The sequence below is a fragment of the Coffea arabica genome, chromosome 7c (assembly GCF_036785885.1).
Source record: "Coffea arabica cultivar ET-39 chromosome 7c, Coffea Arabica ET-39 HiFi, whole genome shotgun sequence".
NCBI lineage: Eukaryota > Viridiplantae > Streptophyta > Magnoliopsida > Gentianales > Rubiaceae > Coffea > Coffea arabica.
Genome location: NC_092322.1, coordinates 8,997,290 through 9,018,546, shown reverse-complemented (window position 1 = coordinate 9,018,546; position 21,257 = coordinate 8,997,290). Strand labels below are relative to the sequence as shown.

Sequence of the window (21,257 nt, the reverse complement as noted above, 5' to 3'; positions counted from 1 at the left end):
TCAGATGCTACAGCGACTTCACGTACGAGTTCACGACCGATGGTGATGAGCTCCCAAAACTAGCGAAGTTCTCATTGCAATGTTAATTGGTTGAGACATTATAATCACGTGTTTTATACTCATTATCAACTTAATTTGCAGACATCCGGCCGTTTGTGACCCTCTTCCATTGTGATGTTCCTCAAGCCTTAGAATATATAAAGTGAATATGGAGGCTTTTTGAGTCCTCAGATTGTGCAAGTGATGTATAAGTAGTCAATAGACCAAGATATTTGATGCCAAACATTATAAGATGTACCCAGATTCTCTACCTTACCTTCATTGTTTACCATCATTGTCTGTTATTTAATTTATCTCAATCAAAGAGAGCAATATTGGACTAAGTGGTTTTTTTTTTTGGACTAAATGGTTAAGGGAAAATGGTTGATAACGTACCTCACATCTTGTTAAATGACTTTTTTCGTCCCTCACTCTTAAAAGTGTACTTTTACGTCCCTTACAAATTCACATTTATCAAATTTAGTCCCTATCTAGATTTCTGACTAATTTTTTGTCGGAATCCACCACGTACCTTGCATGTGATTATTTTTTAAAGGTAAATTGTCAAATCATAATTACATAATTCGATCCATTGTCCCTTACATTTCATAAAATAACCCTTTTTGTCCCTCACATTTCACAAAATAAATTATTTCGTCCCTCGCATTTCATAAAATGAATTTTTTCATTTTTTATATTTTACAAAATAAATTTTTTCATCCCTTATTGATCATGTGTACGAATAACTTTTTTTTTAAACTCATATATATATATATGATTTTACCTGAATAATATGAATAGCATGTAATATATCTCTATTTGATTTTGTCTGAATGTACTGTTTAGGTGAAATTAAATAGATATATACAGGAGTTTAAAAAAATTATTAGTTTTTCACTCATGTTCATTTCTCTTTACTCGAAAATTGAAAATAAAGAAGACAGTTAATCCTAAATATTATCAAGTGTTTATATCGAATTAAATTTGGACAGAAAAAATAAACAAAAGAAAAGTATGACAAAAAGAAGTAAGTGATTGACACTTTCAAATTTTAAACCAATTACAAGGTAAGAAATTCAACTATTGTGCGCGAGTAAAAATTTCATATTTAAACTGTAATTTGTTAACATGACTATAGAGTTCGAAATAAGACCAATTAATTAGATGGCCTTATTACACAACTCAATAAATGAATTATTACCAAAAGAGAAATGTTACAAATATTGAAGAGATTCACATGGTAAAATCAAATGTATATGTGTGTGGGTTTAAAACACAATTGTTAGATTTAAACCCATGTATATATCTATTGAATAACATATATATAATTACAATTAGTTTGTTTAGGTGAAATTAAATAGAGATATATTACATGCTATTCGTATTGTTCAGGTGAAATCAAATAGAGATATATATATATGGATTTAAAAAAAAAAACTATTTATACACATGATCAATGAGGGATGAAAAAATTTATTTTGTCAAATGTGAGGGATTAAAAATTTAATTTGTCAAATGTGAGGGACGAAACAATTCATTTGGTGAAATGTAAGACACTATAGATCTAATTATTTAAATTTTAATTTGACAATTATACCCCTAAAAATGATCACATGCAATGCACGTGATGAATTCAAGCAAGAAACTAGTCGAAAATCTAGGTACGGATCAAATTTGACCAATGTGAATTTGTAAGGGACGTAAAAATATATTTTTAAAAGTGAGGGACGAAAAAAATCATTTTACAAAATGTGAGAGATATTTTTAACGAATGGTTAAAACAGAAAATTTTGGTATTTAATTAATGTTTCCCTAGTGAAACCACAAATTGATCAACTTATCACATAAATGTTGCACATTAAAAGTTGTGGGCAGTCAAACAGTTTGGTTATTTCGTACCACATAATAGGAAAGGGAAATTAATGTCGATTAAATGCCCTCCAACACCTAAAGGCAAAAAGGCTGGTTTTCTAGATTGTGCTCCAAACCCAAGAAAATGCTCGATTCATGAGCTTTTAATTAATTATTATTTTCCTCAATTCATGCCACCATCAATAATCAAGCTTGACATGTTTAGACTAAAACATTCACACATTTATGCAAAAAGAAAAACAAAATGATCATATTACTAGAAGATACCAGTTCATTTTCTCGACCATTTTATGACTCGAAGTTCTCTCTTGTAGTTCAATTCAAAAGTCTCTTACTTTGTGTGCGCCGCAGCCCCTTCTGAGTCTTCTTGATTTTTATTTGGTAACAATAGTACGTAGTTGAATCTACATATATTATTATTGCAGACAACTCAAAGGAGCATTTTCCTATACTCTTCCAGGGTGCATCACACTGGTTAAATATTGTTGAGATGTCTTGAATTAGATTTTCAACCCCCGCTGAGCTGTACGGGGGTCTCGATTCATGAGCTTACGGTATATATTAGTTACCGTGTCTGTTTTATTTTCGGTCTATTTTTTGGTACAGTCTGTTTGGTTGTATATATATACACCTTATTTTAGTCTGTAAACTATTCCGATTACAACTCTAATAAAATCTGATTTCCCCCAAATTGTTCTTGTCTATTCTTGTTTGTTCTTCTGTTCCGCTGCATCTGGTATAACAAATATTTATCCACCAGGGCTTTATATAAGTTTTCATAAGAGACTTATAAAGTTCCACTTTTCTACATCACAGAAAATGGCAGGTAATTATTTGCTACCATCGATGATTAATGAGGCTGTGACAATTGATAGGATAAGTTGTGTTACAAACGCTTTCAGAAGCTCGTATTGAGAATGCAGCACGAATAATTCCCTTCATAAAGGGATCAAGTTAGTTATAAAATGCCTTATATTAGCCTTATAATTTCGATAGAATTGAAACAAGATATTGATAGTATTTGGGAAGTAGCAAGTGCTTTACTCCTTTTTGGTTTCGGTGTGAACGTAAAAGCTTACTTTATTTGGTCATTATTGGATAATTTTGATTGGAGCAACGACATAACCCGAAGTGATTTGAGAGAATTTCAAATCTTTTGTTAAATCCCTTATACGTAGTACATATGCGCATGTATAATTTTGTCATGCAAAATATTGTAAATGGTTATCAAAATCATGTGAATTTTTTATTCTTCATCTTCGACCGACTAGAATTCTTGACGAGTAGTTAGTACCTTTTCGTTTGAACTTTAGAAATGCAGAGCAAGTGAACTTTACAAAGTATGAATCGTCCCTTTTTTTTTTTTTTTCTCATTTCTGGTTCAAGAGGATGAATTTTCAATTTATAATTGATAATAGGAAGAAAAAAAAAAGGTATCGACCGAAAAAATGTACGGCACAATTCGTAATGGGCAGCGTAATTTGATGGACCGGGTCAAAACGCAATAGCCCAGTTGCGATCTGCCTTGGGAAGAAAGACAAGCAGGTAAACTTTAACGAGATAAGCCTATAAGGCCGGAGAAAGTCCATAACAATCTCAAGCTTCTCGTTTCTCGCAGCACTGAGCTTCCACTTTTCCTTCAACAAAATCAGATCAAAATTTTCAGAATCGCCATGTCCGGAGGAGTAGAATTTCTACCCAAAGAATATGGATACGTTCCTCTTGTTATCGTCCTCTACATCTTTCTCAATTTCTATATGTCTGCCCAAGTTGGCTTAGCCCGCAAGAAGTATTCTTCATTTCCCTTTTATCTCTCTTTTTTCTTTTCCCCTCAAATTCTTGTTTCGAGTACATCTTTATCTAATTGATGGGTGGATTACTTATCAAAGATGGGTTTCTTAATTTCTTGCTTCTTTTTTTTTTTTTGGGTTCTTTTGGAGCTTTGCTTTTCTCTAATTCGGTGTCTGAATTTTGATGTTGCATAGGTACAAGGTTCCCTATCCAACTTTGTATGCTTCAGAAGCTGAAAATAAGGATGCTAAGCTTTTCAATTGCATTCAGGTTTGCCCTTTTCTGGGATAACGTTCGAGTTCTTAATCATTACTTTAATTTTTTCCCCTTTCAATCATTCAAGTTTGTGTTTTGGGGGTTTTTTTTTTTTTTGACCTTTTAAATGTTGGTGGATGCAGAGGGGCCATCAGAATTCACTGGAATCGATGCCGTTGTTCTTCGTATTGATGGTATTAGGAGGGATCAAGCACCCAATCATTAGTGCTGCCCTTGGAATACTGTATATCGTTACTCGCTTCTTCTATTTCAAAGGCTATTCCACCGGTATCCCTGATAATCGTCTCGGCGGCCTTGGGTCAGTATTCCCATTTTCCTATTTATTCAAACCAGAAAAAAAAATGGATTTCATATTCTCCATGATTTATGTCGCGGATCATGCAAATTATTAGGCCAAAATTTCCAATTCTTTTTTTTTTTTTATCAAGGAATTACAGTTTGTTTACTTGATTTTTCTTCCGCAGGAAATTTTGGCTGCTTGCAATTTTCGGCCTAGTTTTCTGCACCGTCTCTTTTGGAGTCAGTCTTCTTCTGTCATGAGCTGTGTGGCCTGATTGAGCATCGTCATCCCTGCGGGCCTTTTGGGCGTCGGCGTTCTCTGTTGATCACTTTTCTGTGCTGCTTTACTAATTAGTGCTTTCTAGTTTTCTTGTTTGGTTAGGTATAGTATTTTTCTTTCTTGGCTCTTTTTTACGAGTAAAAAGTTGTAGTGGTAACTTCGCGAATGTGATGATGTTGTCAAGAATAAGAATAGTTGAATACGACTGAATGTATACTACTACTTTCTGTCAAAAGTCTATACAAGTTGTCATCTCCCTTTATTCTTTAAGCATTTTTTTATCTGTCTGGTGACTGATATAATGATTGCCAGAATTGGTTTTCAATTGACTGCTGAATGAGAGGACGAGGATCTTGTAGCAATTTGACTTTTAATGTTAAGGGAAAAGGAGATAATAACTTAGTAATAAAGGAATACAAATGGATTGTCCAACGAGAACGCTGGTTGATGAGATGAATAAATGGTATCTTCCGTTCTCTATTAGCAATAGGGCAATAGAGCGTATTCGGTGAAGTACGGAGTCTATAGACTAGAACTGGACCATAAACACCAAGAAGGCAACTACTCAAAGTCAATAATGTTAAATGTTTGTTTGGATGGTGAATTATTTGTCAAAATTTATTTGATTGCACCATCAATATATTTTTAAAATTATTTTTTTATTTTATATACATCACATCAAAAAAATATTACAATTCTTTTTTTTTTCAAAAAATTACCGTAAAAAATCTATTATCCAAACAAACATTAAACCACTCCTTTTATTCTAAAAAGTAAATGATACGTGCATTGCAAAATATTTTCTGACAATTTACCTTGTTCACGTGGTGATAAAATTCTAGAGTGGAGTGTAAGGGATTATTCTTATACTACAATTATTACTTGATTTCTTAAAAAAATCCCCTATTATTAAACAAATATAAGGATTGTTTAATTCTTAATTAGTCTTTTATCCATTGCTTTTGATGTGTATGGTAAGAGTGACAACAACTTTCAAGTCGAGAAATACATAAAAATATGGATTATTCTTTCTTATCTACACAGATAGTACGTACATACATTTACAGAAATGTAAATGCATGTCGTATCATTTCGATTTGAATTTTTTATATATGACATGCATTTAAATCTACCGGTATATACACTGGCTAACAGTACATAAAGATTTATCCTAAAAATATTAGGCAAGTAAGGCCAAAAGCTTCAAATGTTGTAAAATTCATTGATGTAAACATATCATCATTTTGGATTACAAAACTCCAGATTGCTCTTTAGACACAAGACCTTATTATAAAAACATATCCATTGGTTTTGATGGAGCTGAGTATGGATTAGCGACAACCGCATTGATGTCAGGAAAGATTGAATTTAAACATGCCAAGTCCTACGTAAAAATTTGTAAAACGAGGAAGGAGATTGGGTAGGGCAGACCATCTCTTAGTTTGAAGCGTTGGGTTTGTTACCCAATATCCATCACACACCAATGTCTAACCAACACGAGTAGTTTGACCACACATTTACTGGCCCAAGGCGATGTCATCGGCCTTTGGACCTGCGCCCGGACGCTTTCTCTTCTTTTCCATTTTCGAGAAAGATTTATGCTTTTTTGAGTGAAAGTGTAACATATACTCCCTCCCTTTTTTTATAACTGGCGTTTAAAGAATTGCACGTCAATTAAGAAAAGTTTTCATTGCTTAAATCTATACACCACTTTCCTTTTATACCCTCATTAATTATTCCATTCACCCATGTTTTCTCTCACTGTATTAAATGGTTCAACATACTAGGAGTAAGAAGAACAAAAGGGTGAGAAAAGAATATGGAAGGGCAGAGAGAAGCAATAATTACTAGGAGTAAGAGAGATAAAAGGGTAAAAATGTGAAAAAATAATAAATGCTGCATAGGAATAGTAAAACGACAGATAAAAGTACTTAGGAGCAAATTCCTTAAACGACAGTTATAAAAAAAGGGAGGGAGTAGTATTTAGGAAAATGTAGTTTATATTCCATTTTTTTTAATTACACTTTTTCTATTTTTTTTATTATACAGTCTAATACATAAAAATTTTATGATAAAAATGATAATGGGAATGTAATTAACAAAAATGGAAGTGCAAACAATATTTTCCTATATTTATTGCAATATGTAGTGAGTGATATACGACAAACTTTTTAAGCATGACAGAAAAGTTCTCTATTTATAATGCTGAAGTAGATAAACGATGGAAGGTCACATACATTTCTACGCAAAATAAATTTTTTCTAACTTATGTTTAACTTTACTCCACCTATAAAATCAAAATTTGGGCTGATTAATATATTAGAATTTCAATAATCAACTGGCAAATGGGCTCATTTCCCCTGCCCTCAGCCCTCCTCCCTCCCGCTGTAAATGCAACCTCAGCAAATAGCAATAGGATCTATTCACAAAATCAAAGTACCAAACAAAATATTTGTTGCTTTAAACTTCTTTTTTTTTTTAAAAAAAAAGCTCAATTTAAAGAAACAAACCACGAAGTTCTCAAATGACCCTTCCAATAAAAGTATTAGTGTTCTCATTATTATTGAAAGCTTTTAACCATAATGAACCTTCCCTTTGTTGACTCACAAAGCTTTTATGGCTCTTCCTTTTGGTAGAGGAGCAAATCAATCATAATTATTATTTGGAGCGCCAGTATCAAATCTTTCTATTGCACCCACCCGCCACTAAAATCATGATTTGGAAATTGACTACATATAATAGTAAAAAGCTGCTCAATGAGGAAATAGAATCATTGGCAAATGTGATGTTTATTTCTTTCGAATTTGGCACTTGTATGAAACTAAGAAAGATTTCACACACATTTTCTTTTTGTAAACGCTTGATACGTAATGAATCAGCAACATGCACTTCCTCTTCTTAAGAAGAAACTATCACATATTCGTTACTGAATTGAGATTTTACCCCATCACAAAGTTGTATCATAGCTATGATTCATTTGCCAATGAAGCACAATTCTATGAGATGATTCATCTATAATTAATGATAGATTTAGTTTACTCGGAATTGGCTATTTTTAAAATTATACCGTTTTTAGAGACTATCACATATTTATTATCACCATATTGAGAGTTTATCAGAATCATAAAGTTATATCAACTATGATCAATGAAACGTGATTCTGTAAAATGTTTCATTTATAACTAGTAACGAGTTTGTTTGCTGGCATTGGCTATTTTATAATTATATGAATGTTTTTAGAAACTTTTAATACATTCTTTTTAAAATCATCTACTATCATTTTACATTACACACTACTATTTCCCCAAAAGTCGTGGAAACAAAAAAATTTCTAAACGCCCAACAAACAATTGTCCAATTCGTGGAACAAAAAATCTTTTTTGTGAATCCACAACCAATTAAGTAACCAGCCAATCCTACAAATAATTAAAGCGGGAACAACGTGCCCAAAGCAGAGGACCGTTGCAGAAATTACATTTTCTAAGAGGATCAAGATCAAGATTCCTATCCCACTCCTACGCACCCAAAAAGAGGAGTGAAAATTTTTTTTAAAAAAATTGTACTGATGTAGTAATGGTGGTGTCCTACTGACATCATTAATATTCTTTATTTTTTTCCCTAGTTCCAAAAAAACAACACCAACATGTCTCTTTAACGGCTCCTTCCCCCGCCTCTCTCTCTTGAATTTGAAATCCTCTTCCTCTCTCTCTCTCTCTCTCTCTCTCTCTCTTTCTTGATTCCTGCACCCTCCCTTTTTCCTATCTTTTTCCTTCTTCTTTCTTTCCATCCGTTACACGATTTTCAAATTTGCCATACTCTGTAATTTCCCCATTTCTTTCCTTGTTTAGCCAAGAAAACAAGCATGGGTGGATGTTTGAGCAAGAAGAGCACTTGTTCTTCTTGTACAACCCCATTTCCTAATCCAAATCCACTCCACCAGCAAATTAAACCCCAGCCCCACGTCGAAAATAAGAAATCCGAAGAAGAAACTGTGAAAAAAGAAGTATTCATCATCAAACATCGAAAGAGCCATGACATCGATAGACTGTTGTCCGAAGAGGAGAAGGATGATGTGAAGCAAAAGGCTGCGCCAGAAATCGTGCTCGAGTCAGGGAAAATTGGTTCTGCTGATAAGAAGAATAGCTGTAATAATAATGCTAGTAATAACGGTGGGATATTCGTTGCCGCTGCGCCTGTGAGAACGTCCAGTTGTACTAAAGAAGAAGTGGATGCTATTCTGATACAATGTGGAAGGCTTAGTCGAAGCTCTTCCACTGGAAAGGCGGCAAATCTTTCGGGTCCATGTGGATCTGGTGATAATAATAATGGGGAAAATCCTGCTCCTTCCCAAAGGGGAAGGAAGTATTCGGGCTCGAAAAGGAGTTACGATTTTGACAATGATAATGGTAGTGATGGTAAGGATAATGTTGCTGCTGCTGATAAGGATGATGATGATGACATTGGGGTGGTTGGAGAGAGGTCCCACCGCCATAGACAGCGACAGAGGCAGTCTAGGACGGTGGGGTCACCGTCTAAGGGAAGGAGGAGGACTCCGAGTAGGGAAAGAGAACAGCAGCAGAGGTCGGGTAGCAGAGAACGGGGTAGTAGTAGCAATGGAAGTGGAAGAAGGGTGAGTAGGTCTCCTGGTAGGAGGTCTGAATCACCTGCTATTACTACTGCCTCTACTGGCGTCAATTCGTCACAGGGAAATAGTAATGGTGGTAATGGTAATAGGCCTGGAAAGATGGTCTCTGTTCCTGCTACTGTTTCATCTTTGGTTATGGACAAGAGTAATAGTGCTGGTGGAGGAAATGAGACTGTTTCAGCCTCTGCTGTTAAGAGGATTCAGGTGAAGAGAAACGCTGGGGGTGCTGGTGATGCTGCTGTGGGTGGAAGGACTGCTGCTTCTCCTCGCGCTCGCTCTCCTGCAAGGGGGAATGTTAACGTTTTGAATGAGAGCCAGAATCAGAACCAGCAACATCCGATGTCGCTCAGTCGAAGCAATTCCAGGAAGGCAGAACATTCTCCGTACAGGAGAAATCCCTTGAGTGAGATTGACACAAATGTGGTTACTGAAAATATGTCTTTGCCTGGTAGCAAGGCCCCTAACAGTACCAACACCCAGGTATGCATGCTCAGAGCACTATTTGGTGTCATGAAACATTTTTTTTGTTTAATTGCTTCTATTTTGTTAGTGAAGCCTACTTATTACTGTTTTTCTTTATACCACTGTTGCTTGAGGTTAGTGATACATGAAATAAATAATGTGGGATACATTAATGATTTCATTCACATTAGCCTCTCTTGTCTGCAATACCCAAATTGGACAGCATTGTATCTCCAGTGTTGTGTGGATTAAGGCTAGTCTATAGTGTCTCTCTTGACGCTTTAGATTGAGGTGAACGATCATTAGTAAAGCTATTTCCACATCTTTGAGTAACATATCCTGGGACTAGTCTAATACTACTCGGTATACCCATTCAGAAGCCAAATTCTGATTACACAACGAACAACAAAGTTGCAGTCCAAGGTGCTGAGAACAAAATTAGCAGCAGTAAAGGTATTGCAGACCACAGTGCGACCAATCTGAACTTAAAAAATAAGGAGCAGCAGCATCTGATATCTGAAGTGGCCCAGGCTCCGCAAGCAATCACCTCCAATGTTGCAGTGAACACGGTTGCATCAGGCCCTGAGTGCCTCAAACCCCAGGGAGTAACCAGAAGCAGGTCTTCTAGGCTATCCCGTGACTTTGATATTAATCCTGAAACATTGTCAAATCCTTCACCATCCTATACAGCATTGTTGCTGGAAGACATACAAAACTTTCACCAAAAGAGCAGCACCCCTGCAATTTCCCTCCCACCTTGCCTCTCCAAAGCCTGCTCTATACTCGAAGCAGTTGCCGACCTGAATTCCAGCACCAGCTCAAATTTGTCGAGTGCCTTCTCAGAGGACAAGAGACGGGCTCCCACAGTTGAGCAATTCAACAAGCTTTACGACAACGCTTCTTTCGGAGCTCATAATCCCGCTGGTATGAAGGGTTTAGATACCAATGCTCCTTTTGTGCAATCTGAGGTGGTCGTCACTGATGATCTAATGCAACCAACTTTTCACAAGTATGTCACCGTCAGTAGGGGTGGCACTGTAGGAGGGGAAGATATGGAAGAGCAAGAATCTTCTGGAAGCAACAGCTTTGTAGGTGGCCAACAGTATTGGGTTTCCCCTTCCTCTTGGGAACCTAATTCAGCTGATTCAACTGAATGCTGGACCTCTTCAAGGTCTAATATCAGGGACGACAGCGTAAGCCCCGTGGGATTTCAGAGACATGCCATATCCAAGTCTGGTCATGACGCTGAAGAACCTAGAGGAAGATTGAATGGAAAGAAGAGCGATTCTGATCAACAGCAATATGGGATAGGAAGGGGTCGAATTGGATCGAGAGGACCCCAGTCCGTACCCGCAGTCACTGCTGCTTCAACCTAGACTCATTGGTCTATTTAGATGTCAAATGTAGTTACAGAATGATTCAATTCTTGTTGCAAACTTGCAACTTTCCTTGTACTGTACTTGTTCAGAAAATTGTTTGCTTGGAACCAGTTCTTTTGCTTCCAAAAGCTTTGATCGAAATGCCTTCCGTAGTTCAGCTACTACATGATTTTTTCAGAAAATAATCATGAAAAATTCGTAAAAAGGAAGCACAATTCCGGTGACCTCTTGGAACAATTATCAATTCCTGTCTGCGTAACAATGCTGGTATGTTGAAATACAGAATACTGATTTACATAATAGAGCGAAGTCGTTTTTAAATTCGATCCATCTCATGGAAAATACACAACATTTTAGAAGCACGCCTTTACAACTATGCTGCTGCCTAAACTTGTTTCTAATCATCACTACGGTTCAATTCCTAAAGTCTTAATCCTACCAACATTTGTACAGTGCTATATTATCCTGCATTTTTTGAGGAAATCTGACCACCACAAGAAGGATAGATTACCTGCTGGGTGGGTCCCATCACAATTACCTGCTGGTGGGTGATTGGTATTAGTGGCATCACCACACGGTGTATCTAATATCTCCCACCATATATTGCTTTTCTTTACAAGAAAAGTCATTTTTCTTCAGAAGTTCTGTAATTAACCATGAAAATAGCTGCCACAATTACGAGTGCTCCAATGACTTGTATGGGAGTGAAGGTCTCGTCAAGGTAGAGGAACCTGTGTTTTAGAATAGATAAATTAGATCAAGTTAAAGATCAGAAAAGAAAACATCTAAGAGGATTACAATGCATGGGCAAGTCATCAGAATATATATCGAGGATATAATCTTCTCCATGGGGAAAAAACACAGTTCATGTTGTTGCAAACTTTGTTTGATTACAAAGAAGGTACAGTTCTGATGATGGAATAGCTCTTACCCAAAGATTGAAGCAAACATTGGAGTCAGAAAAGTAAGAGAACTGAGCTTCGTGAGACTGCCTGAAGTTGAAAGTAAAATGTAGTCAACTTCAATATTCATATATGGTATGTCAAACAGTAAGAGAAGTACGTAAAAAGCAAGAAAAGCCGAAGCATACCTCTTGTAGCATTGTAGAAGTATACGCCATAGCTTACAGCACTTCCAAAAATTGAGGTATAAAGAAGCGCCAAAAGATCATTCGATGAAAGGTCCTTAAAGCTCCCACTGAGAGCAGGATCATGATTAAGAACGGAGACTGCTAAAAGAGGGATGCCACCAATAACCATGTGCTGCAGCAGGATACACACTTCTCAGGTTCCTATCTTGGACAGGATAAAGTTCTATCTAGATTAATATAGGAATGAGCTATTATTTCTTTCAAGCATTCATATTTCCTATTTGTAGCATGAAACAGCAAGCCAAGAACCTGGTTTGGGAGTTTAGGGAACAAAAGATATAAAGAAGAGAAACCTGACGTGATGACAGGAGAATAGGAGAGAGAAGCAGATGAGTTCATCTAATCTTCTTTGATAGTTTAGGAAAGCAAAAAGATGATCTTAGATTCATTCCACACCCTTTTGTGGTCATTGCTTTGGCAAAGTAGTTATACAGGAAACCCTAAATCTCCTCTGCTCTTTATCTCCATATTAAGAGAAAAAGTTAAGTCTTTTTTGACAAACAGAAAGTAAGTTTCTAACCTATACTAAATCCTCTCACTTTTCGCCACTCTATTCAGATCCTTCCAACAAGGCAGGCCTAGAAATATCTTCCTTTTCTTTTCCCACCAACTTTCTAATCACAGGTATGTGAAAAAAAATTACACCACAATGGAACTCTACAAAAAAAATATTTGGGAATCAGGACCAAAAACACAAACCATATGAAGGTTGTCGTGTGAAGACACTGGATTTACTTGTTGGAGCTCTAGAGTAACAAGACATTTACTTGTTGGAAACTAGAAACAAAGCTTCCAGACTTACCCACCCTGTAGCCATGATGGGATCAGAGTATTTGGTAACCCAACGGACCATGACAGTTCCAACTGCCATACTTTGTGCTGCCAGAAGCATCCACCACTCACCACTTCCCCACAGAGAAAAGTTACTCTTGTCAAAAGATATAGCCGGTACCTACATTGACTCAGTGATGAGAATAGACCATTTAATTAGATTAGGCAAGCTCATGGTTTTCAAAACGAAGACCTTCACTACTCATAAATTTTGTCACACTGATGCAAAAAGCTGGTTTAAGTAGATTAAACAAGTCAATAATTCTCGAAACAAAAAGTCTCTGAGTCAACAGGCATAAAGCTGTTTGGCAAGGGCTGTGCTTACTGTTTCAAACTCTGAGTTCAACAGACATAACCAAAGCAATGCGGTACAATATTTTGCCTAAGAAGCTACTTAAATTCGCCAGCCAAACACCATGTGCTTTTTGACCAAAAAAACTTCTAGCCACAAGATGAAACAAATTATGTGACTGCCTAATTACGATAGATGAGACAAACTCAATCTACTTAACTTCCAAGTAGACTACATTGATCTATGTATAATATATAAAGTAGCAAAAACTTCTTATGCATATTATCCAGCACATAACAAATCTATGTATAATATATAAAGTGAGAAGGCTTCAAAAAATGATGAATCAACTTCACCTTGTCCATGAATTCCAAAAATTGCAGAGAGCGAACATATTAACTAACCATTTCTTCGTTGAAAATAGAAGTCTTGCATATTGTACCTCAAGAAGCAGAAGTCCAACGACACCAAACACGAGCCCAGTAGCTCCAACCAACCCAATGGATTCACCAAACAATAAAGCAGCAAGTATAGCCACCGTCAAAGGCTGTGAATCAATTATTACCTGCAATAATTAGCTCACAACCATTATTATGTTTCTCAAACATGTCAATTGAAAGATAAACTGAGAAGTTCAGGCACCAAGAATATTAAACCAAGACGTTCACAACTGACAAGTAACGTATACCACTAAGATGAAAATACGTTATGCGTTAGCATTTAAGAACATGATGGCATTGTAACGAACACAAGTTTGAAAGTAGTAATTTTCTTACCAAAAAAACCAAGTGTGCAAAGCCTTTCTATTGGTTTTATTTTTTCCTTGGAAACTACCTCAATTATCTCCTGAATGACATATCTTCTCTCTTCAAATAACCAGAGTAAATTAACAACTTGCCACATTTGAAGCACCTAAATTCAGCTTCCACTAACTCCAAAAATTAGCTTAACAAATTGCACGTCTACTCAAGAAGCAAGAAAGTTCAACAGCTTAACATACGTACACTGCCTAGTCCAGCAGTTGTCCTCTCCAATCCCTCAGCAAGAAATCCCTGGACACCATCAAAGAACACGTTTAAGAGAACAAAGTGCTGCTTAAATGTAACTATTCACAATCTAATATAGAAACACAAGACAAAAAACAAAAAGATACCTGAAAACAGGCAGCATCAACGAGAGCAAAAAGAAATATAGGAAACCAAGCATTAAAGCCAGAAGGAAACCTCCGACCTTTGAAAGCAGCAAAACCAACCAACAACAAGCCAGCTGGAATTAACCGAAAAGAAGAGACGAAAAAAGGACCTGTTTTTGGTAAAACTTCTTTCATGGCCACCATAGCCGTACCCCAGAAGAAAAAAGGCGAAATTAACAGACCCCATTCCCATACTGCCTCCACCAACTCCCCAGCCAAATTTGATGATGATAAAGAAGAATCAAGATCATTTTTTCCTGGGTTTTGAGGGAGTTTATCGTCCAAAGGCTTAGAAGATGGGGCAGTTGAAGGCACCACCACACATTCAACATCTTGCCCTGTACCCACGCAGTCCACTTCTTCTCCTCGTTCTTGTGCTGATTTCGTAAATGGGCTCGCTTCTACTTCAGATTCTGTAGCTTTAACTTTGAAATTAGATTGAAATTTGTCGCAGAAATAACTATTAGCCAAAGTTAATGATGAAGTATTCCTGGTTCTTGGGTTTAGTTTCACTTGTAGGCTGGTGGATTTTGTTGAATCGCAACAGTTAAGAATGGTTACAACAGACTTGCTACTAGAAGAATAGGAGCTTGGGGGCCCATGAAAAATGGAGAACGAAGAAGAAAAACAGCAAAAATTGCAACTCAGCGCCATTTTTTCTTCCTTCCCTACCCTGAGAAGTATACAAGAGCAGATCAGTGTAATATTTGATTTTGAACACAAAGTAGAAGCTAGATTGGATATTGCACAGGTTGGAAACAAAGACTGGGAGAGGAAGTGGAGATAAATGACTAATTGAGGATGAAAATAGAGTAGTAATAGAAAGACTTTGGGAGGGAAATAACAAGAAGAAAGAGATCCACGTCAGCGGGATATCAAAGACAGTAGCTTCTTTTTGTTTTTGTTTTTTGGTTTTTTTTCCCCTCTTTTTTCATCACAAAAAAGGGATCGACTTCACTAGAGAAAAAAAAGTGTGCAGTGCACGTAGCGATTTCGGAACAAAATCAAACCCGACTTCGCTGCGTTACAGAAAGGGGAAATTTCACAATCCTCCCTTGAGATTAGAGCAGATGCAGGAACCCTCCCTCTGGTATCAAAAATCACACTTCTCTCCTTCATGTTTTACTTGTTAGGTGGAGTACTACATAACACAATACACTCAAAAGATGCCATAAGCCAAATCTCCAATTGATATTCTGAAATACCCTCATTGTGGTTCAATTAAAAATGTTGTTAACCATCGTCTTCCATACAGAAACACTAAAGCATAAAAAAAATAAAGAGAGAATTTAATTAACTTAAAGTATTATTGCAATTGTTTAATCTTTCTGATTTTATAGAATATTCTTTGTCACAGTGAAGATTTGTTTTAGGGAGTAGGAGGAGGAGGAGGGGCAATCAGCATCTCATATTATTGTATCTACAAGTTTTAATTGTAAGTTTTTCAATAGGCAAAATCGAAACAAAAGGTATCATCGAATTATTTAAGAAAATTAAGAGTACAGTTTCGTACATCATCGATATTGTGTGATAAAAGAAACAACCTTTCATTTTAAAACAAGGTATCAAGGAATTGTCAATTTTGTAATTGGTAGGGTCCAATCAACTCCTTTTGACTTGAAGACATTTGGGGGAATAGTAGAATTATTTATCAAATCCTTGAGGGGCATCATGGAATTACTTACCAAATTTTGGGGGTTATAATATACAAATATTAAAACCTATATCTCTTTGATTACTTTTCTTACCCAAGCCCATCCAACTTTACTCCAGGCCCAATCTAAATTACCCCAACAACCCAAATCCAGTACGGCTCAATCGAATGAAGGTTAAACAACTCCTGCTCGTTCTGCCTATTCCCTTCCTTCTTTCCAATACCAAGAAGAAAACGAAAAAAATTCGATACTGAGCACAAGAATTTTGCAGGGCCTCCTCTGGAATTCCCGTGGCTTCTTTTCTCTACTGCAAAGGTACGAAGATATACAGGATGCTTTTTCCTATGTTATGTCTGTTTGTCTGTACATGTATATAACCTCGTCTACAATTCCTGCATACGTATTTTTGGGTGGTTTGATAAATTGGCGTACACTAACTGTTTGGTGAAATTCCTGAGCTTAAAGAAGCCGCAAAAGCTATGAAGTTTCTGGTCATTGATGAAAAATTTAAACGGTAGCTTTGAGGTTGGAAGTCTAAATCGAGGTAATGAGTGTGAAAAAGTTGTATGGGAAAATAAGCGCTAAAAACGCAAGACGGTTTTTTTTCCCCTGCTTAATGAACTTATATGGTACTCCATAGTTTTCAGGTATGCAAAGAATCCCTTTCTGGGCTCTTTCAAAACTAGTTTAACTTTTGATTGAATTTGCAAGAAAGTGGGATACGGTGTTTTTTTTTTAAGCACTATTACCAAGCAAGTGCAAGGCTCATGGATGAACAAAGTAATTACGGCTTTGAGACGTTCGGTTAGGAAGTGTTGGTAGCAAATGTTATACGTGGAGGCAACGGGGCTTATCGAATTGTTTGTAGTGCAGATAACATTGTCAAGACTTTTTGGTGGACGTAAGAGAGGAACATTGAAGAGTAAAGTTAGAATAAATAGGCTAGCTTATAGCAGCGAAGCATTTCTTTCATTTATTTATTTATTTTCTGAATCTTAAATGTGTTATATAAGTTTTGCATACTTCTGGTTTTGACTAACACTTAAGAGTTACAGAAATGTTGCACCACTTCTGATTGCATTAAAAGCTTGGCTTTCCTTTTCCTTTTTCTTTTCTCTTCTTGGGATTTGAAGTTGAGAATATTAGATGGGACTCGGGCCAGGTTCACTTAAGCTTTTAAGTCTACTTGGTTTGTGAGGGTTTAAAAATTTTACTTGCTCCTATAGAGTCGGAAATTGAGACTTTCAATGTTCAGTCCTCTAATTGTGGTAGGAACCCCAAAATAGCTGTTTAGTTTATGTTTAATACTGGAATTTTCTTTTTCATTTTCTATTTTGAGTCAGGGTGGTTGGGGTGATGGGCAACAGGGAGGAAGAGTAAATGTAGGATATACGGAGGACACCTATTGGAAGTGATTTACATAGCTGCATCTGCTGTACATCAATCAAAACCTGTTCACTTTAGTTAGTCGATAATGTGCCTTAGCAAGTTTGACTTTTTCCTTGCAGCCTTCTTCATAAAGTTATAAACATCAGCATTCAACAAAATCCAGTGTTATTTGTATTGGATTTCCCGAATGTCTGGGGGGCCAGGACTTGAGTCTCTTGTAGACCGTAAGTTATTCTTGAACTGGTTTGAGTTATTTGTCTTTCTTAGTAAGCTTATGAAGTGAATGTTCTTTGAAATGCTGGCTAGAGAATAGTTATTGCAAGAACATAATTTGTAGAGCCAGTCACTGGGTTTTGTTAATCCTTATATTATTGGCATTAACAGAATTTCATTATTCTGTTTGCAGAAACAATTTCTGTTATCACAAATGATGGGCGCAACATAGTTGTCAGTTCATGCTGGAGTCAACAATTGAAAATGCAGTTAGAAACTTTATTGTTGTACTGACTGGAGAAACTTCTTTGTGCAGGGAATATTGAAAGGTTTTGACCAGGCTACCAATATAATTCTTGATGAATCTCATGAGCGTGTGTATTCTACAAAGGTCTGATTGGGAATTTTATTAGGAGCCACATTCTTGTGCCCATGATGCATTTTGTGGATTGTTTATTCTTGAAGAGCCCTTAGTTTCTTTTAGTTCAGTTTTTAGCATGCTTTTCCTGAACTATATTGGAAACTGGTGCTTTTGCTGTCTCATCTTTCTGATTTGTTGCTTAATCTATAGATTGAAAGCCATTCATCCATTTTGGAATTTTCTTTTTTTATCGTCCAAAAACTTGCCATTTTAGTTTTCATCTCTGTATGCCTGTCAAATTTCTTGCTGTAAAGTAGTTCTAAAGAAGATAATTTGTCAATGGTAGTTTATTAGTTTCTGGTCTCTTTTAGGTTGTCTTGGGAATCCATCTGAAATAGTAGCTTCCATTTGCCTTTAGCTAATGTTGAAAGCTTTTTGAAGTCTCAAATGTCCATGGAATTATCTCTTTAAAAGCTTGTTTCATGTTTGGGTTAATTTCCATGAGTTAAAATGTAGATAAGGGATTATTCTTTGGTGAGATCATAATTTTAGTTGGTGCATTGCAAAATCTCTGTCTTGGTATTCAGATAAACAGACAACTGTTTGAGATGGAATGACTTAATTTGTATGAGCTAGATTCAACTTTTTGTCTTGTTGATGATGGAATATATTACATGCCTCATAAGAATAATTCCTGGGAGTTCCTACGTGTTACACTTCTGGTTCTTCTTCATGCTGTCTTTTTGCATCTCTATATGGAGAAATTCTTTTACAATTCTGAATAGTTTTAATTTTTTTTTTTTCTAATTTACAGGAAGGTGTCCAGCAACTTGTATTGGGTCTCTACATCATTAGGGGTGATAATATGTATGTGATAATGTGTCCTTGTATTTACTCCTTTTGGTTATCACGCTCTGTTCTGGTGGTCCTTGAGAAAGCTGATTCCTCTGATCTGGTGCCATTTGTTTTCGCTTTTGCAGAAGCATCGTTGGTGAATTAGATGAAGAGTTAGATGCAAACTTGGATTTATCCAAACTGAGAGCTCATCCCTTGAAGCCAGTAATTCATTAACCTAGAAGAAACATGTATAAGCATGCAAACTAAGAATTCCTAGCTTTCAAAGGACCAAGATTACTATGTCTTACTTGTGTGTAACATGCAAGGCCAAACTTGTTGCCTGAATTGATATCGTTACTTGGGTACTGTTCATTCCTGAATTATCTAGTGCGATGAGATGCTCACTGGCTTCAACTGTGTGTGTGTTTTTTTTTCCCGGTCATATTTCTGCCTTTTGGAGATACGGCAAGATTGGTTAAGCCCCAAGTAACACGCTGCTTTCTTTTACATTACCCAGGTAAACTAGGATAGAATGCAGTTGGCGTCTAGAGTAGCTCTGATTCAGGTCTGCAGAATCAAGAACTCAGGTGTTGCCCTGTAATAGTTTCTTTTGGGGGGAAATCTGGCCTCGAATGGTTTTAGACATGCATGCAAAAGGAAGCTAATCCGCCATAAGGCACTATCATAAAATGTCCTCTAAATACTCTGCCCTGGTAATTTCTTAAAAGACTCCAACATTAGGAAGTTTCCCGAATTTTGTTCTTTTATTTTTCAGCTTATTATAATCGAGAGCGTGTTCCTAAGCTACAATTGCTTGATCTTCAAACCACAACTTCGGCGAGCCACAACCGTTTTAACAGGGAAGAATGAGCGCAAAGAAGGATAAGAATTTTCAAGCCCTCATCAAGTAACCGTCTAAACCAAGATGCATGTGCTTGTGCTACACAGGAAGTAAACACAATGAAAATCTCAAAAGAAATATGTATAAGAAGATACAGATGAGTCACAGAATTATTCATCGTCTATAGTAGTATGGGAGGGAAAAACATCCTCCTCTTCTTTTATTGACAATAATGAACTAAACACCCAAAAAAAATGAAAAAATCAGAAAGAAATGACAATCGCCGGCCCGCGGGAATATAGACTCCATATGAAGCAAATAACTAGAACCTAAACCTAAACTTACAACGACTATCTCTAATTCTAATCGCGTTGTCAGTTGTCAAGCTATCCACGTTCAACCAACACCTTACCAAGAATTTCCACTTCATCAACTTCAATCCCCCAAGCTTCAGCCTCACCGGAACTTTTCCCCTGAGAAACAATGGAATATTTCCAGTCTGCTCCTGGGCCTGCAAAGACTGCAGCAGCCCATTTGCATCCTGCGTTTGTCCGGTCAAAGTCACGTTCATTACAGTGGTGTTCCTGTGACCTTGATAAAACTTTGGCAATGAACCTTCACAAAGTTGAGTCCCCGTAAAATAGACTCTCAAATCGCTGCCGCCCTCGTAGTATATACCGATTTTTTTGTTGGGATTTCTAGCTGTGACGTTCACGTTAAAAGTAGCAAATAAGCTGTTGTCGTTGTTGAGATTGAGATGCGTTATGGTCAGGCTGTCAACTGAATATTTTGGGAGTTTTGGTCGGAAAACAAGGTATATGATCCCAGCAGAGATGGCTATGAGGAGTATCAGAAGTATGATGAGGGCCAGTGTCCAACACAAACACTTCTTGCAGCAGTTTCTCTTTGGTGGTTTTGAGTATGAATAAGGGATAGTTCTTTGATGTGGTTGATAGTAGTTGCCTTCTGGATCACCTTTCTCTGACTGGGGAGCCCCCCCGGAAACTAGTGGAACTGTTGTTCTCTGGGGTGCCCCGGCTTCAGGGTCCCGGACCGGATGAATCCTCTGATGATCAGCCATTGATGAAAGAGTCGGAAGTTTTAGAAGGTAGAGCCAGAATCGGGTAGCGTGTAATAGAACAGAGGTTCTGCTGTTTTTCCTTCAGGTTTTGTGATTTAGTTTTGTTTCATGGGACCAAAAGGGTTGATTTTTATAAAGGAGTAGGAGCTCTTGGTGAAAAAGGATGTGGTTTTCCCTTTTCTTTTTTTGTAAGGAAAGTGAGCATGGAATACCGGTACATAAAATAATGACGAAAGTCCTATGTCAGACAGTTTCATGAAGGCTGAAGTTTCCTTATTTTGACTTTAGAAGATTGAGAGGGTAAACAGTCTTTATCTGATGGGAGGGCTCTTTTTTTTTTTTTAATGATACTATAATGGATTAGGGAGTATTCACATGCCTTTTGTATTAAT

General features: G+C 36.7%; 5 protein-coding genes across 5 annotated transcripts; 3 read left to right on the top strand and 2 right to left on the bottom strand.

Moving 5' to 3' along the window:
• Positions 1-3,444: 3,444 nt before the first annotated feature.
• Positions 3,445-4,807, top strand: LOC113698149 (uncharacterized). The gene is made up of 4 exons (XM_027217855.2): positions 3,445-3,700; positions 3,897-3,972; positions 4,101-4,276; positions 4,443-4,807. Exons 1-4 carry the CDS (start codon positions 3,585-3,587, stop codon positions 4,516-4,518), a joined length of 444 nt encoding a protein of 147 aa, XP_027073656.1. The 5' UTR covers positions 3,445-3,584; the 3' UTR covers positions 4,519-4,807.
• A 3,451-nt stretch (positions 4,808-8,258) lies between these two features.
• LOC113700043 (uncharacterized protein At1g65710-like) lies at positions 8,259-11,133 on the top strand. Its single transcript, XM_027220468.2, has 2 exons — positions 8,259-9,662; positions 10,022-11,133. The coding sequence occupies exons 1-2, from the start codon at positions 8,400-8,402 to the stop codon at positions 11,018-11,020; spliced, it is 2,262 nt and encodes a 753-aa protein (XP_027076269.1). The 5' UTR covers positions 8,259-8,399; the 3' UTR covers positions 11,021-11,133.
• Positions 11,134-11,293: 160 nt separating this feature from the next.
• On the bottom strand, positions 11,294-15,300 carry LOC113699489 (WAT1-related protein At3g02690, chloroplastic-like). Its single transcript, XM_027219858.2, has 7 exons — positions 14,450-15,300; positions 14,301-14,348; positions 13,739-13,861; positions 12,976-13,125; positions 12,114-12,285; positions 11,955-12,015; positions 11,294-11,754 (listed from the first exon to the last, which is right to left on the bottom strand). Exons 1-7 carry the CDS (start codon positions 15,140-15,142, stop codon positions 11,649-11,651), a joined length of 1,353 nt encoding a protein of 450 aa, XP_027075659.1. The 5' UTR covers positions 15,143-15,300; the 3' UTR covers positions 11,294-11,648.
• Positions 15,301-16,300: 1,000 nt separating this feature from the next.
• On the top strand, positions 16,301-19,357 carry LOC113698344 (sm-like protein LSM8). Its single transcript, XM_027218131.2, has 6 exons — positions 16,301-16,458; positions 17,652-17,756; positions 17,939-17,979; positions 18,062-18,136; positions 18,921-18,973; positions 19,087-19,357. The coding sequence occupies exons 2-6, from the start codon at positions 17,720-17,722 to the stop codon at positions 19,175-19,177; spliced, it is 297 nt and encodes a 98-aa protein (XP_027073932.1). The 5' UTR covers positions 16,301-16,458; positions 17,652-17,719; the 3' UTR covers positions 19,178-19,357.
• Positions 19,358-19,944: 587 nt separating this feature from the next.
• LOC113698378 (NDR1/HIN1-like protein 6) lies at positions 19,945-21,049 on the bottom strand. The gene has a single exon (XM_027218187.2). The coding sequence runs from the start codon at positions 20,863-20,865 to the stop codon at positions 20,107-20,109; it is 759 nt and encodes a 252-aa protein (XP_027073988.1). The 5' UTR covers positions 20,866-21,049; the 3' UTR covers positions 19,945-20,106.
• Positions 21,050-21,257: the final 208 nt, after the last annotated feature.